The sequence below is a fragment of the Danio rerio genome, chromosome 2 (assembly GCF_052040795.2).
Source record: "Danio rerio strain M-AB ecotype USA chromosome 2, GRCz13ab, whole genome shotgun sequence".
NCBI classification, from domain to species: Eukaryota; Metazoa; Chordata; class Actinopteri; order Cypriniformes; family Danionidae; genus Danio; species Danio rerio.
In genome coordinates this window covers 30,130,414-30,147,981 of record NC_141022.1, presented here as the reverse complement: position 1 = coordinate 30,147,981, position 17,568 = coordinate 30,130,414, and the positions used below count along the sequence as shown (strand labels likewise).

At 36.3% G+C, this 17,568-nt stretch overlaps 2 protein-coding genes across 3 annotated transcripts; both read left to right on the top strand.

Annotated features, from left to right (window-relative positions):
- Positions 1–1,786: 1,786 nt before the first annotated feature.
- Positions 1,787–8,589, top strand: acadm (acyl-CoA dehydrogenase medium chain). Of its 2 annotated transcripts, none has more exons than XR_015477651.1 (12): positions 1,787–1,870; positions 2,354–2,465; positions 2,570–2,667; positions 2,839–2,908; positions 4,505–4,605; positions 4,789–4,869; positions 4,974–5,104; positions 5,189–5,547; positions 6,304–7,619; positions 7,696–7,791; positions 7,904–8,152; positions 8,229–8,589. XR_015477651.1 is itself a non-coding variant. In NM_213010.2 (12 exon segments), coding segments are annotated over 12 exon segments (1,281 nt in total). In that variant the 5' UTR covers positions 1,789–1,849; the 3' UTR covers positions 8,301–8,589.
- Positions 8,590–9,600: 1,011 nt separating this feature from the next.
- On the top strand, positions 9,601–15,595 carry rabggtb (Rab geranylgeranyltransferase subunit beta). The gene is given in 9 exon segments (NM_213112.2): positions 9,601–9,661; positions 9,901–10,008; positions 10,093–10,290; positions 10,397–10,502; positions 11,335–11,387; positions 11,493–11,603; positions 12,841–12,966; positions 14,484–14,633; positions 14,799–15,595. Coding segments are annotated over 9 exon segments (996 nt in total). The 5' UTR covers positions 9,601–9,658; the 3' UTR covers positions 14,940–15,595.
- The last annotated feature ends 1,973 nt before the right edge of the window (positions 15,596–17,568 follow it).

The following is a 17,568-nucleotide window of genomic DNA, read 5'->3' as shown; positions in this document are numbered from 1 at the left end:
ATTAACTGGGCCAAATGCTACATTTTACATTTGGCCCAAGTATTTTGTGCCACCTTAAAAATGATGCCACCTCTGCCAAACCCGGGCTATGTTTGGCCCACCTGCTGTATGCCAGTGCCAGATGAATGTCTGCTGAACTAGCTTTATGCCAAATCTGGGCCAGAATTTTTTGCTACCTGGGCAATTTTTGATGAAATACAAAAGTTTGGAAGTAAGATTTTTTAAACGAAATAGGAATAGTCAACCCACTTTACAGTGAGTACACGCCAACAATAAATTACATAGTGTTTCCTCATATTGAGTACAAAATAAGCATTTAGGGGAAATGTTGTTATTTAATTTAGCTAGTTCGGTTTTTATTGAGTAGCAATAATGAATGATTGTGATCGACATCGTGACAGCTTTATTAGATAAAAAAATATTTTTTCTCTGAAGAGGCGAAAACTGTTCCCAATCTATATCACCAAATATTATTCCAACAACCTATGCAATCAGGTAAAGATATCTGAGAACTATTAATAACTAAGCAATTTTTTTTGTTTAAGATAGCACTGAGAAGAGTTTGGTCAAAGCTGAAATTTCACAAATTATAATGTTCTGCTATATTGTGATAAATTACTACTGGAGCTTAGTGCTAATAATGGTAGATATTTAAACATCTGGCGACGCGGTGGCGCAGTAGGTAGTGCTGTCTCCTCACCCCAAGAAGGTCGCTGGGTCGGGTGTCAGCTGGGTCAGTTGGCATTTCTGAGTGGAGTTTGCATGTTCCCTCCGTGTTTGCGTGGGTTTCCTCTGGGTGCTCCGGTTACCCTCACAAGTCCAAAGACATGCGGTACAGTGAATTGGGCAAGCCAAAATTGTTCATAGTGTGTATGTGTGTGAATGAGTGTGTGTTTTCTAGGGTTGCATCTGCAAAGCATCTGCTGCGTAAAACATTTACTGGATAAGTTGACAGTTCATTCCGCTATGGCAACCCCTGATTAATAAAGGGACTAACCAAAAAAAAAAAAAAAAAAAAAAGAATGAACATATAAACATCTATGATGGTTAATGATGTTGAAACTGTTTGTAAGTTCAAAAACTAGAAAAACGAGTTTACTCTTTTAATCAATCATTTATTCATTTTTTGTCGGCTTAGTTCCTTTATTAATCCGGGGTCGCCACAGCGAAATGGACCGCAAACCTATCCGGCACATTTTTACGCAGCAGAAGCTTTTCCAGCCGCAACCCATCCCTGGGAAACATCCACACACACATTTACACACTACGGACAATTTAGCCTACCCAATTCACCTGTACCGCATGTCTTTGGACTGTGGGGGAAACCGGAGCACCCGGAGGAAACCCACGCGAACGCAGGGAGAACATGCAAACTCCACACAGAAACGCCAACTGCGACCACCGCGACCTTCTTGCTGTGAGGAGAACCCCAATTTATATCAGTGCTAAATAAACATAAATCAAGGCTAATTTAACACTGAAGTACTGAAGTAACACTGAGGTAATCATGCTGAAAATATTGCTTTGATTCACAGGAATACATTATATTTAAATGTTGGTAATTTAGTGTTGATGTGTGTGTGTTACACTTTTCATTAATTCATTCAACTATCAACTATCTATTAAAAGTTATATCTTTTTAAAATAATTATGAAGATTATCGTATTAAATGAAACAGAGATTGTTTTTAATTGTTCTGATGCGTTATATAATAAAACTAGGCCAAAAGTCACTGGAGCGACGGTGCTTAAACACGTGATAAAAGGGAGGGCGATAATTGGTCGGTACTTCACGTCTTCTGCGGGGAGGCCAGTCTAAGGACATTGAAGGATCTGAGCTCTGGAACTAAATGACGATGCTTTTTAACAAGGTAAATACGCTTTTTCTAGTGGCATGTTTGCGGTCAGTATCTGTTTTTTTCATATGCATGTCGTCGAATGCACGACAAATATGAAATTTGGTATTGTTAAACCTGAAATATAGTTAGCTTAGTGCTAACATCAACGTTAACGTTAGTTATATTAGCTGGTCTAACGTTACGCAGTTATAAACCATCACACCTTTGAACTGTGGTCGTTACCATTTCTATATTGAGAGAAGTTAATAGTTTTCCCCCTCCTCGTAGTTTCACTTTTGTAAATGTCAACAAACAAACCCTAATCATGAGTGCTTTATGTTAGTGTACGTTACATTTTTCATGTGACCAATAAAAAAATTATAACATTCTGTTATATTGTTTACAGCTTATCTTGTGGATCCTTTAAATAATCTTTTGAAGACTTAAGGCACGTTATCAGAACTGTGGTCAGTCTTTAACATTGTGCATAATCTTTGTTTAATCATTGTGCAACAGGTTTTGAGGGCAGGTGTTCAAGCTGGACTCCGGTTTCAGGGTACCAGTGCTCAAGCTAGTGCCAAAGCAGCTACTGCCTCTTTGAAGGGAGGTAATGGAGGCTTCAGCTTTGGTATGTACTTCAACCTTTTTTCATTGTTTTTTTTTTCTATTTCAATATATTAAGGCTAAATGTAAAGCATCCCATCCCAACATGCTATTGTACCAATTTAACAGAACTAACCGAGCAGCAGAAAGAGTTCCAGGAGGTGGCAAGAAAGTTTGCACGAGAGGAGATTGTTCCAGCTGCCCCATCATATGACAGAAGTGGCGAAGTAAGTAATATTATTCCACCATTTTACACACACACACACACACACACACACACACACACACACACACACACACACACACACACATATACATACATATATATATATATATATATATATAATTTTTTTTTTTTGATCAATTAGATGTTTAATTTCAGATTTTTCTCTTTGCAGTATCCTTTCCCCCTTATTAAGAGAGCATGGGAGCTGGGTCTAATGAACGGACATATTCCAGAGGACTGTGGTAAGTATTTTAAAAGCTGTTGCCAAAAAAAACTACTACTCCAGTTAGTGTGTACTCACCATGTCATTCCAAACTTGTATGACTTTCCTTCTCTAAACGTTTCTTAATGCAAACAGAATTGTTTATAGCTTTCCAAGACAAGGTTATCAGTTACTGGTGCAAATCTTATTTTACTCCACTAACAGTTGGCTTTTTCTCTAATGATGATCCACTGATAGCTATTTCCATGCAATTATGCCATAAAGGCGGTGTAAAAGTATGATTAATGTAGTCCATATGGCTTGTGTTCTATCTCTGAAGCATTATGAAAGATTTGTTTAATGGTGTGGGTTGAAGTTTTAGTTGAAATGTAGCCTTCAAATCTTTTTTTGATAGTTTTTAGGTGCTTTTAGTGTACCTTTTTAGTTGGTTGAACATATTAATGTATCCAGGATATTTACATAAAATAAAAAGTCTTGGGTTTGCTGCAACAAAGGACAAATATCCCCTTATGTTGTGAATTGAGCTACTGTTTCTGATCCCAATACTCTGCTAGTTGGAAATTAGAGATGTGAACCTACACTGCTCTCATGGTTTGGTTACGATTATCGTGCCATCGATTCGGTGCTTTCCATACAGTTTTATAATTTACTTTACAGCACAACAATTCTTGTATTAAAATTTAGAATTTGTAAATTTATATATTTGTAATGCAGTTATGTCCTTTTAATACAGTCAGATATATGAACTGTATCTTTAATTTTTCCTGCTCAATGAAAACACTGTTTTTGAATGTTTTAAACAACTCAAATACATGCACAGAATATGCATTTATAGCAAATAAACTAAAGTAAATAATATCCCGCTTGCTTTTTGAGCGTTGTCAAGTAAGTTTTTACATCCCTATGATTGGTCACGCAGTAAACGGAAAGGGCTGTGATTGGCTCTAACACGCTGGTGCTGTTTACCGATGAGTGGCGCTGATAAACGGCAACGGCGATCACAGCTGATCTGTGATGGGCGCGGTGGAGAAAACTTGCTCTGCAGACACTCATGTCTGGATCCACTGTAACAGCTGAGAGGAGAGGAAAGGTTACCTCATGCCAGCAGGTCAAAGGTCCACAGTGAAAGAGGGGGAGAGAGAGGCAGAAATGGAGTTTACAGCTTTCATTTTCTCCATTGCAGTGGAATGGGGGCTTCTGGTTTTTGCTGTAACTTTAGTGTCAGTGAAACACTGTTCAGCAAACACACACACAGTAAATTGTGCAGAGTTTCTGTGTTTTTAATTACTTGCAGACTCCTCCCTCGTCATGCATATGAGTTAAACGAGTGTCAGTATGTAATTACCGGATAGGAACTAATGCTGAACTAATACCGAATTGTCTGCATTGTGGTGCACCAAAGAAACAATACACTTTTACACCCCTATTGGAAATATAATAAAGCTATTATAGTTTAAGCTTTTAAAAACTCTGTCTTTATGCTTGCAATGTCTTGGATACCAGCATTTATCAAGTGATGAATAACTCCGGCCTTCTGTGTTTTTTTTTTTTCAGTATGGATGTAAGAGTTATGATAATAATTTTCGAATATGTTGGATGTTGCGGTATTTTTTAGGTGGAATGGGTCTGGGCATTTTTGATGCCTGTCTCATTACAGAAGAGCTGGCCTATGGTTGCACTGGGGTGCAGACAGCCATTGAGGCGAACTCTCTGGGGGTAAGTCTCTGGAGTTTAATAATTGTATTTACAAGTAAAAAATATTTGAAAACGATGGCAATTTGTAGTTAGGACTTGTTGCACATTGTATTTTTGTTATGTAGTGAACGTGAGGAGGAGTTATGATTAGTCTAAAACAGTTACTGTGATTTTTAGAGGTGTTTATTTATTTTCTCCATGCAGCAAATGCCAGTCATCATCGCTGGTAATGATGCTCAGAGAAAGAAGTATTTGGGCAGAATGACAGAGGAACCACTGATGTGTGTAAGTGTCAAATGTTCTAACCATCTGTACTCATGACTTCTGAAGTGTTCTCATAATGGTACTTGCACACTTTTTGTCATTAACATGGTACTGTGTGTGGATAGGCGTACTGTGTAACTGAGCCAGGAGCAGGCTCTGATGTGGCTGGAATAAAGACCCGGGCTGTTAAGAAAGGAGATGACTACGTGATCAATGGTCAGAAAATGTGGATCACTAATGGAGGAAAAGCAAACTGGTAGGAGAAGCATTTCAAATTCCTACAATTAATTCATAAATTTGTTTTAGGCCAAGTATAAACCCTTTTGTTTTGCATTTAAAGGTACTTCCTGCTGGCCCGCACAGATTCCGATCCCAAATGTCCTGCTAGCAAGGCTTTCACAGGCTTCATTGTAGATGCTGATACCCCAGGAGTCCAGCCTGGCAGAAAGGTAAAGGCTGGTGACAGTCGTATTTGTGTCCCAAACTGCTAAAAACACTATAAGGACATATTTCACAAAAAAGTGAAAATTTGATGTTTTTGCGTTATTTCGAGCAAATTCGTACTTCCGTTTTGAAACTAATTTTTGAAGCTTTTTATTATAATATTATTATTTTCTGAAAAATGCACATGTCTGTGTTTATCATTCTGTCGAATTTAACAGAAATAAGACACGTATATTCCATGTATTTAAAGGAGCAGTCAATAGCCCCTTTCACACATACAGACCTTTCCGGAATGATGCCGGCAATTTTCCGGAAAGGTTGTATGTGTGAACAGGTCCTTTTTGAAAATACCGGTAAATTCGTTCTGTCTATTTTCCGGAAAGAGAAGTTGTAACATTACCGGCAATTTGCCGGAATGCTGCGCTGTGTGAATGCAGAAGGAAGATTCCCGTAATAAGCGCGTGCACGTCTAGAACGTGCTGACGTGAGACGTCTGGTTTAGCCAATCACAACAGTCAGACGCATTTACGTCCGCGCGGTTTGTGAGAATAAAAGCCTTTGAATATTTTTCCAGACACATTTAGCTGCTAGAAGTTAGTCAGATCACGTTTATATGTTCTTCTTAATGCCAACTGTGTAAATAATCATCGATGAGATGCTTATGATAAGCCGTTGTTTGTTTACCTTCAAGCTTTGCATGCGCCTATGAGCGCCTGCACACGCATGAACATCTCGACATGCGAAAGTGATCCTGCGAAAGTTGTTCACAATATTGATCATCCACAGAGTTTGTAATTTAGTCAAATGTTTACAAATACAAGCGCAGCCGTTTAAAGCTCATTTGTGGTGAAAGATGTCAGAATGTACCGGTATTTAGGAATGGATGTGTGAACGGTCTTTTCCGGAAAATTTCCGTAACGTCCTCGCCTGTGTGAACAGCGCTTTTTTCAATATACCGGTAAAGTCGTTCCGGAAATTTTCCAGAAATTTACCGGTATCACTGTGTGAAAGGGGCTAATGCATGCACTGAAAAAGTCTATAAGCCCCCTTAAAACTTAAATAGGCTAACAATAACGGATATTAAAGATAAATAACTTTTTTTTTTTTTGTGAAAGCAAGAGAGAATCATGCCGCAGTGCTGTTAAAGTAGTCTCAAATGATCAATGACCGCAACACGTTTAATTCCAGAACATTTGAGCTGGTTTCAGAGTTCTTTCATTTTCGTTTTCAGTTGTTTCATTTTTACAAATGGTTTTATTTAACATGTTTGTTAATACAATCCAGTTTTGCTATTTAGCCTATTTTAATGCAACAAAGTTGCAAACTAATTTGCTCTAAGATGTGGCTGTGCCCTCATGTGCAGCTCGCGCTTCAACACCTGCTGCTGCTGAGAGAGAGGGACAAAGAGAGAGTGCAAGAGAGCAATCTAAGTAATTCATTTTTGTCCAAAAGTGTATACGATATTATTTAAAGTTGATTTATTATTAATGAAGATGATTCAAATTAATAATACTATTCATTTTATTCAATAATGCAATTAAAACGTGTAATATGTCTACATTAGTGCAAAATGAGATAAATATCGTCTTTAAAATCGTCATAGGTTTCATACTATTATCTATCAGCACAACCCTAGCATCCGCTTTACGTTGTTGTCAGAATTCTTACTTGTAAAATATATCCATAATTTTAGAATGCTTCGTTTGAACCAATTTGATGAATGCGATCATTCATGTTGATGAATCTGATGAAAAATCACTCACTAGATGCACACAGGCAATACATGCAGTACAGCGCGTTCTCTAAAGCAACAATAACAAGCCCCTGACATCGCAGACGGCGTCCGTGTCTGCAAGTTGTTTAGAATTACATTTTTAGAGATTGTGACCCAACGCATACCCATGTGTGCCTGTGATGCACCCCTTGATGCTTGCGTCCTTATTGCAGCACAAGTGGCCCCGAAATTCATATGCTGATTCGGTCTGGTTCATACCGGTTACAAAGGTACTGGTGCCACAATGGCACTGGGTTTCGGTACACATAGCTACTTATTTTTGTCTTTTGGTATCGTTTTATTAATAAATCCTGACTATAGGGTTTTGATGCCAAAAAAGTGTTTGTGCTGGTTTAAGCTGTCATTACCAGCATTCACTATTTTTGCTAATTTCCATTATTCTGTTTAACAGGAATTAAACATGGGCCAGAGATGCTCCGACACCAGGGGCATTACATTTGAGGATGTAGTGATCCCGAAGGAGAACGTTTTGATTGGAGAAGGAGCTGGCTTTAAGATTGCCATGGGTGCATTTGACAAGACTAGACCACCAGTAAGTGTTATTGCTTATAAAGTGCAGATGTCTGCTTCATCCCGCTTCTCATCAATGAGCTTTTGATGTTTGTCAGGTGGCTGCAGGTGCTACAGGCCTTGCACAGAGAGCACTAGAAGAGGCCACAAAGTATGCTATGGAAAGGAAGACCTTTGGAAAGTTTATTGCAGAGGTAGAAGTCCTGTTTTTCTGTCTAGAGTAAATGGGTATACCACAAGGTTAATAAATAAACCTGCCTATTTTTGCAGTGTAAATGAGTAAGCCATGTTTGTTGCAATCTTTAGCACCAGGCAGTGTCTTTCCTTCTGGCTGAAATGGCCATGAAAGTGGAGCTTGCCAGGATGGCCTATCAGAGAGCAGCTTGGGAAGTGGACATGGGTCGCAGGAACACTTACTATGCTTCGATCGCCAAGGCCTTTGCTGGAGACATTGCCAACCAGTGTGCTTCTGATGCTGTCCAGATCTTTGGTGGAAACGGTTTCAATAGTGAATATCCTGTGGAGAAGCTGATGAGAGATGCTAAGATTTACCAGGTAAGCATGCATGAAGCTTGTTTATTTGAATTGGTAAAGAATGGCAAAATGTGACACGTCTTGTCTTGATTTACAGATTTATGAAGGAACTGCTCAAATCCAAAGGCTCATCATCTCCAGAGAGGTCCTTGGGAAATTCAAACAGTAAACCCTGGACAATCCATCCATGCTAGTGCAACACTTTGAGCATCTTTTTTACATGATTGTATGGTTGATCAACAGATCTCAGGATTGTGTTTTGCAGATTGTAAATTGCCTACAGAGAGATCAGGTTGCCTTGTCATATCAGCTTGCCTTGCCATATTTATGTTTGTTGAACAACTAAGTTGATCAAATGTTAAGCTGAACAAAGTAACATAGTTACACCGTTCTTCCTCAGATTCCTTTTGTAACAAATGACGTCCTTTTGAAAGTAAAAATAAATAACCTGCCTGAAATTCTGTCTTGGTTGAAATTCTGTAGCCCCTTTTTGTATTAGTTTAAAAAAAATGCAAATTATGTTGTGTATTTTTTCCAAATATTTTGCTATAAAATATTGTTTTGGGAAACTTTTTTATTTAGACATATTTAAGATTTGAATACTAGCTATGTTTTTGGAGCAGGGAATTTCAAATTGGGCTCAAAACACAATAGACACATTTAATAGACTCACTGATATGAAAGAAAGAAAAACATAAAACTGGATTAAAATCCAACAATTTTAAATATAAATCAAGTATTTGATTTTAATATAATTCACCCCCAAAAAATCAATTCTGTCATTTATTCAACATTGACTTTTTCCCAACCTTTTTTTGTTCTGTTGAACAAAAAAAAGATATACTGAAGAAAAGCACCTGGAGGAAACCCACGTTAACATGAGGAGAACACGCAAACTCCACATAGAAACGCCAACTGACTCAACCGAGACTCGACCCAGTGACAACCTTGCTGTGTGGCAATCATGCTACCCACTGCATCACCGCATCGCCTGATATCCATAGTATGGAAAACTAATTCTATGAAATTCAATGGTAACAGGTTTTCAACATTCTTCTTCTTTTTGTGTTTAACAAAACCAGTCAAACGGGCTTGAAACAAGTAAAGATGAGTAAAGTACTGTCATTTTGGTGTGAATTATTTATTAAAAAGGAATGACAAACAGATTATTCCAAGGTAACTATTGTATTAAATTTGTGTGAATAAATAAATAAATGTACTATTAGTGAAATGCATGCAATAATGCCTTAAATAATATTTTGGACCAAACATAACTAGTTTTCCACTATATAATCTTTATATCCACAATATGATATTTCTTCAAGAAATTATACATTTTGTCATGCTTTGTCTACTTTGTCAGACGTCAACAAATAAACGCTTGTACCATCGGTGTACTACCGTCCCAGTTAAATGCGTTGTGTACCTTACGGGCCCCCGTAGAAATGACGAGCGTGTGATGATGATGTAATATATGTGTGACGGCTGAAGTCATCCTGTAGTCCGGTCTCTTGTTTCTCCTGCAGAATGGTACGTAAACACAATACTGTTTTGTAAACGTTTAATTGTTTAATTAATAGAAATAGCATTCGGTTATCTGCGATAATACAGAAAAGAGCTTCGCACATTAAAATGAGAATAAAGAAAGCAACATAAAGCTGTCATGTCACCGCCCAGTCACTACAGCAGTTAACTAGTCTGGACAAAAACAAATGGTTTATTTTTCGAGCTTAATGTCTAAACCTGATTGCAGCTACGTTGTTTTACAGGGGACCCAGGTGAAAGACGTGACCATTAAGCCTGATGCTCCAAACACTCTCTTCCTAGACAAGCATGCAGACTATATTGCAGCTTATGGTTCAAAGAAGGATGATTATGTAAGTTAATGGCTTAAAATATATATATAAATAATAATAATAATAATATGTATTGCCGATTAATTCCCAAATATTTTGCTCTAGGAGTACACACTGTCAGAGTATCTGAGAATGAGTGGCATCTACTGGGGTCTTACCGTGATGGACCTGATGGGTCAACTGTCCCGAATGAACCGAGAGGAGATTATAGAGTTCATCAAATCCTGCCAGCACGACTGCGGAGGCATCAGCGCAAGTATCGGTCATGACCCTCATCTTCTTTACACTTTAAGTGCTATACAGGTGAGTGGGAAAACTGCTAAACCCAAAGGACAACCAACAATCATATTTGATAAATGACTATAGAAAATCTGTCCATTGAAAATAAAATATGTTTTTTTCTCTTTAGATTCTGTCCTTGTATGATAGTGTTAATGTCATTGATGTGGATAAAGTGGTGGAATATGTTAAAGGACTGCAGCAAGAGGATGGCTCGTTTGCAGGGGACAAATGGGGTATTTAAATAGTTTTTTAATCAGTCTTTGTGTGAAAAAAAAAAGTTATAATTTTAGTAAGGCTGCAAAATATATTATTTCAACATCGTTATGTGCAAATGTGAAAGTCACATTGCAGAATATATGTTTTACTGACAATTCTAGCTTACCCAATTCACCTGTACCCTGTCTTTGGACTTGTGGGGGAAACTGGAGCATCCGGAGGAAACCCACGCAAACACAGGGAGAACATGCAAACTCCACACAGAAGTGCCAACTGACCCAAGCAGCCGGCAACTTTGTTGCTGTGAAGCAGTTGTGCTACCCATTATGCCATTGTGCTGCACCTTCTTTAAACATATTTTTAAAAATGGTGATTTATGTTTTAATATGGAAATTATTCATAAAATTACTTTGCCTTTTCAGTAATATTTATTTTTATATGTATTGTAATAAAAAAAGGAGTTGCATCATAAAATGTCTTTTCTGTACCGTATAAAGTACAATTTTTACAAAGGTACAAAACTGTTCCTCAAGGAACATTATTTATACCACCGTGCACCTTTTTTCTGAGAGTGTAGACTCTCCAGAAAATCATAAATCAGTTTATTTCATTTGTATCTTTGTTTTATTTGAGTAATTTATGCTTTGAATTTGTTTATTATTTTTAATGCAGATTCACTCCCCTACAAAATCATTACAATCAATGTAAAATTATGAGTTCTTTTCTTATAGAGTTATCTTGTTAACTTCTATTTATATCGCAGAACTTCAAAATATTGCAAAGCCAGTTTTATTTCAATGTCATGCCCTAATTATTAGTGATTTTTTTTCCTTTTCTATTCTTTAATAGGTGAAATAGATACACGTTTTTCCTTTTGTGCAGTTGCAACTTTAGCACTACTGGTATGAATTACTTTATTTCCAAATATTTCATCTCAATACCTTTTAATAATGTTTCTTGGAATCTTTCTAGATTTTATGCTTCTAACAAGACAAATTTCTGTGTAGGGCAAACTGGATGTGATCAACGTAGACAAGGCCGTAGAGTTTGTGATGTCCTGTATGAACTTTGACGGTGGGTTTGGTTGCAGGCCTGGTTCAGAGTCTCATGCTGGTCAGGTGAGATATTTGAGCTGTGTTGTGCCCTTATTTGGTATATTTGGGATGCCCTGCAGTGCCAGAAATAAACCTTTCTATTAAGTAGCGATGTTTGTCAGCATGAATTATTTTAAAGATAATTTTGTTAACCGTATATAGGCAATTAAAAAAAAAATTACATGTTAATTATCTGATTTCATGTTTTTATAGCTTTTTAATAAAGCACTTTAATACACTTGAATGAAACCAAGTACTTCAAATAACTTGTTAATCTGTTACCAATAAAAACAAAAGGTTTTAGAAAGGGAAGTTAAAGTATACATGTAAAAGAAGTAAATACAGAATGTGCAGTATTATGACCAAAAGCTTTATTGTTGATTATTGAAATGATGGTTATTAATAGTGAATATTATAATGCATAAAAAAACATTTTTGTTTTTAGGAAGAAAGCATTTTAAATTCTGTCTATAGACAAAACCTGTTGGTCTATGTAATGAATCTAGCATAGAATAGTTTTAAATTTATTTATGTTTTAAAAAAACCACAACAACATTATTATAACAAAGATATAACTAATTCCTTACTTAGATTACTTGCTGGAAGGGCATCCGCTGCATAAAAAATGTGCAGGATAAGTTAGCGGTTCATTCCACTGGGGCAACCCTGGATTAATAAAGGGACTATGCTGAAAAGAAAATGAATGAATGATTGCTTTAAAACATTAATTACAACGTTAACATTTAAAACATTACCCACAATATTAAACATTATTTACAAAATACTTTAAAAAACAAAACTTTTCAGCTGTTTCTAGTCTAACACCATTGATTGACTAATACATTCTTAAGCTTAACAGAAGCATGTGTGGAATACTCAACACTGCAAAAAAATACTTTAACAAAGCTAAATATATTGTAGCGACGACTATACACTTTTCATAAATTATCTTGTCTCTTTAATCTGTTTGTTCACTTATCCTGTTAGTTTCCAAACATGTTTGTCATTTATACAATATTTCTGCTTTTGTAGAACTGCGAATCAGTTGTACTCATTTTAAATAGATGAACTTCACTGTTATCTGAACTGAACTGACTTGAGCTAAATAATGACACTGTTGCCATTTAAAGCTGAATCTCAGTTGTTTCCGTAATTGATTCTATTATTTTCCTGGTTGTCCTTGTTCATCTGCTTACATGTCCTTATTGTATAGCTATAGAAATAAAGATGACTTGATTTGAGTGTCTCGTTGTGTTTCTAGATTTACTGCTGCACAGGTTTCTTGTCTGTCACTGGGCAGCTTCATCAAGTCAATGCAGATCTGTTGGGCTGGTGGCTCTGTGAAAGACAGCTGCCATCAGGAGGACTGAATGGGAGGCCAGAGAAGGTAAGATCATGTGTAGAATTAATAAAAATGAATTGTATCACAAATAAAATGATTTTCTAAAACATTTCACTTTATTTTGATGGTCCATTTGAGTATTAGTAGACTGTGTGCTTAATATCTGTTGATACTGCTCCTTCAACAGACATTTAACCGAATTTAACAATCTTTGCAGTAGATTTCAACTTGCACTTACCCTAACCCTCACCCCAATTCTAACAGTCTACTTATAATCTAATGAGAATTAGTTGGCATGTAACTAATGTAACTTAAATTCAACAAACGCACCATTAAAATAAAGTGTGACCCAATATTTTTTTTGATGCTACTTTATCAAATAATATAATTGCATCCCAGGTATATTTTCTGGATCAAAATTCTAGAACAAAATTTATTATACTAATATTGTATACTAAAATAAAAAGTATTACTAAAATAATTGTATTACTAAAATAAAAAGTCAAAATGCGGGTAAAGCAGTGTTCCATCAATATTCAGTGTAGCATAGTTATATGTATGAAAATTAACTAAAATATTCAGAAATCCTGAACGGTGCTTATTATATAGCAAGAAGTAAAAAAAAAAAACAACAATCATACGGAATTGCATTTAAAGTTTTAAAACGTCTTGCTGATAAATGGATAAAACCTAGTGTTTTAAAGCATAGTGGAAAAGTATTAAGACTTATAATTAGCATCAAAGTATTTAGGGATTCCACTGTGCTCCTTAAAGTGTCTTTTAATATATCATTACAAGATCTAAGTATTCCTAAAAAGTGAACGGTGACTGACATTTAATGTTTAGTCTGCTGTACATCATAGAAAAAAAGAAGAAAAAAAAAACAGTTAAACAGGACACATTGTAATGATTGGGGTTAAAATGCATTTGAATTTTGTTTTGAAGCTTAACCAGTCTTCCTCTTGTGCATATTATGTATAATAAATACAGTTAAAGTCAGAATTATTAGCCCCCATTTGAATGTTTTTTTCTTTATTAAATATTTCCCAAATTATGTTTAACGGAGCAAGGAATTTTCACTGTATGTCTCACAATATTTTTTTTCTTCTAGAGAAAGTCTTATTTGTTTTATTTTTCGGCTAAAATAAAATTAGTTTTAATTTTTAAAAAAATCATTTTAAAGTCAAAATTATTAGCCCCTTTGAGCTATATATTTTTAGATAGTCTACGGACAAAGCATCGTTATACAATAACTTGCCTAATTACCCTAACCTAATTAACCTTGTTAACTCTTTAAATATCACTTCAAGCTGTATAGAAGTGTCGTGAAAAATATCTAATAAAATATAATTTACTGTCATCATGGCAACGCTAAAATTAACCAATTATTAGAAATGAGTTATTAAAACTATTATGTTCAGAAATGTTGAAACAATCTTCTCTCAATTGAACTGAAATTGGGGAAAAATAATTCAAGGGGGCGAATAATTCAGGGGGGCTAATAATTCTGACTCCAACTGTAGATCAAAAACACATGTAAACCTTTTTTTCCCTGATTTCAGCTGCCTGATGTCTGCTATTCCTGGTGGGTTCTTGCCTCATTGAAAATCATTGGCAGAATTCACTGGATTGACAAAGCAAAACTGCGCAATTTTATTCTTGCCTGCCAGGATGAAGAGACCGGAGGCTTTGCTGACAGGCCTGGAGACATGGTAAGTTCTTGCCGGAGTTTGTTGCAAAAAAAGAAAAAAGTGTGCCTCTGCAAAGATTTCACTCATTTATTTTCACATGGACTTAACTTATTTCAAAACATCTTATCAGTCTCTGCAGTTCATTCTTACCAGTATTATCCATTCGTCTTTTTCCTTTCCTTCAAGGTGGATCCTTTCCACACTCTGTTTGGTGTAGCCGGTCTGTCTCTGCTTGGAGATGAGCAGATCAAGCCAGTGAACCCTGTGTTTTGCATGCCTGAGGATGTGCTTCAGAGGATTGGCCTCCAACCAGACTTACTGAGCTGAGCTTAAATTTTCAGCATGACCATTTTCCGCTTCTCCTTATACTGCACCACCAGCCCCGATTTAAAACGGGCAAACCAGCAAACCGTGAAAAAGCTGTCACTTTCAACTCCCCATCGGCACACCGTTTAGAGGGACCAAGGACTTTAGAAACACCCTTAACATGGTGTGCTTTTGTTCATCTAAATTACAGGACTTGCTTCTGTTAGTGGGCTTGCTTTCTTTAAAGAGGCTGTTCAAAGGGGTAATTCTGGTATTTACAGCTTGCACTGTGTATCATAACCTTTATTTAAATGACTTTTTGGTGTCAACCAAGAGCATTTAGTCGATGAGGAGAGAAGTGACAAACTCATCTCTGATGGCTTTTCAAAAGTGAGACTAATACATGTTGCGTTACACTTTAACGTATACATAAGATTAATTTTATGTCCAATTTCTTTCACTGTAGTTTGTTCACATCGATCGTGGAGGTTTTGTTGGTCTGTGGTATTCACAAAACGTACTGTGCAGCCATTTTAAAAGCCATATTTGCTTTGGAACGGTTTTATTTTTAGGGTTCAGGAGGCAGTTTTGCTGTAAGAATTCTGAATAATTCTCTCATTATGGCATTTATACCACCTGTTGTGTGCGATGGAATAAATGTGTCATTAATGTCAAAATTTCAAGCGATTTTTGCTGTACTTGTGTAATTCAGATCATTCATTGTCAGGTGTTAATCTGTTGATGTTCCTCCATCAAATGAAGTGTTCGTCACCCATAGAGCTTTGACACTGATTGTGATGGGATTGCGATGGCCTGCTGTTGCATGATGTTCTTCACATCTAGGTTAGAGATACTTGTATCAAATATGTTCACTGTCACTGGTTTTTGTTAGGTATGTCTGTTCAAGTCAGCCAATCATGTGGCAGCAACTGTTTGTTTAGACATCTAGACGTCATCAGAATGAAGACAGGATTGAACTGAATTGCTTGTCTGTGTGTTTCAGAAAATACTGATCTACTAGGATTTTCATTCAACAATCATCTCTATGGTTTAGAGAGGAATGTTGTAGATGAGAAAATATCCAGTGAGTGGCTATCAAATGCCTTGTTGATGCTAGGGTAAGTGATGACCCACACTGGTTTGAGCTTGAAGAAGGACAACAGTAATTAAAATTATCAGTCGATACAACTGAGGTCTGCAGAATGAGAGCTCATCTTTGAATTCACATGTCAAACCTTAAAGCAGATGAGGTAAAGCGGCAGAAGAAGTGCAACCGGTGACACTTGCCAAATAAAAAGAAAACTAAGATTAATTGAAATGGTCTAGACAAAAATAGTCAGCAAAAAACTGGAAAAAGCTTTCCCGGTTTGATGAGCCTATATGCCTATAAAAGGCAAGGTCAGAATTTGGTGTAAACAGCAGCAGATGGAACATCTTGTCTTGTATCAGTAGTTCAGGCTGGATGTGAAGGTGTTTTGCTGCAAGGGATATTTTCTTGGCACACTCTTAGGTTGTATATAAAATCTAAAATAACATTGAATTAATATACCAACTGTATAGTTAGGGGTGGGGAATATAGAGTCTACACGAGGTGATATTAGCATCGTACTTCTAAGATGACAGTAATATTATTAGACATAATTATTAGTAATGAATTACTTTCTATTGATGAATACAAGATACAACTATTTGGAATCAAAGGGTTAAAAAAATCTACTGAGAATTTTCTAATTGTCAAAATGAAGTGCTTTGCAATGCACATGACTAATAAAAAATTAGGTTTTGATAAACTTATCAAAATAAAATTACAAACTAACAAAATATTTACAAACACCTATTTTACCCCTTTTACAAGATGTAAGATACGCTTTTGGTGTCTCCAGAATGTGTCTGTAAAATTTCAGTACAAAAATACCCATCAGATTATTTATTATACAATGTAGAATCTGACTACACTGTAACTGTTTTTGTAGCATGTGGCTTTAAATCCAAATGAGCTGCTTCTCCCTGCCCACCACTTCCACGTGCATATCTGCTTCTCATCATGCCTTATATCAGATAAACAGCAGTCAGTAATAGAGACAGACATGGATGAAGCTGAAATAAGGTCACTGGTCAAAAATACCATGTAAGTTTATTTGATGTATTTGGTGTGGAGTTTATTCAAGCCTTTCTGAAACGATGGGTCTCACACAAATGCCATTTTTCAGAACACACACACATATATGCGCGTTTGCTGACACCATGCGGCCGTGGTGATTATATTGGTTTAAGAATTACATAGCGATTTTACTCTCTTCATTACAAACATGCTGTTTTAAAAGCATTTTAAACTTATCAAATTAATTATTGAGGTGCACCTGATCACAGAGAGTTGTAACATATGTTTTAATCTCATTTCTTTTTGCAAAAAATGTTCTGTGGACGTGTGTATACATGTTATTATGGATACATGGCACCTTTCAATCAATTCGGTTGGTGGGAAAAACCGCACCCCTGCGTCATGTTGTGGTGTGGGATTCTATTTTAAACGTCAGGACATTTTAAAAAGAGAGACTTGTGTTTCTTTCACTCCAATATGACTGTGGACACACCATACACACAGTTCTGTCCAAACAGCTTCCAAAAGTTGATTTTCATCATAGGTGCC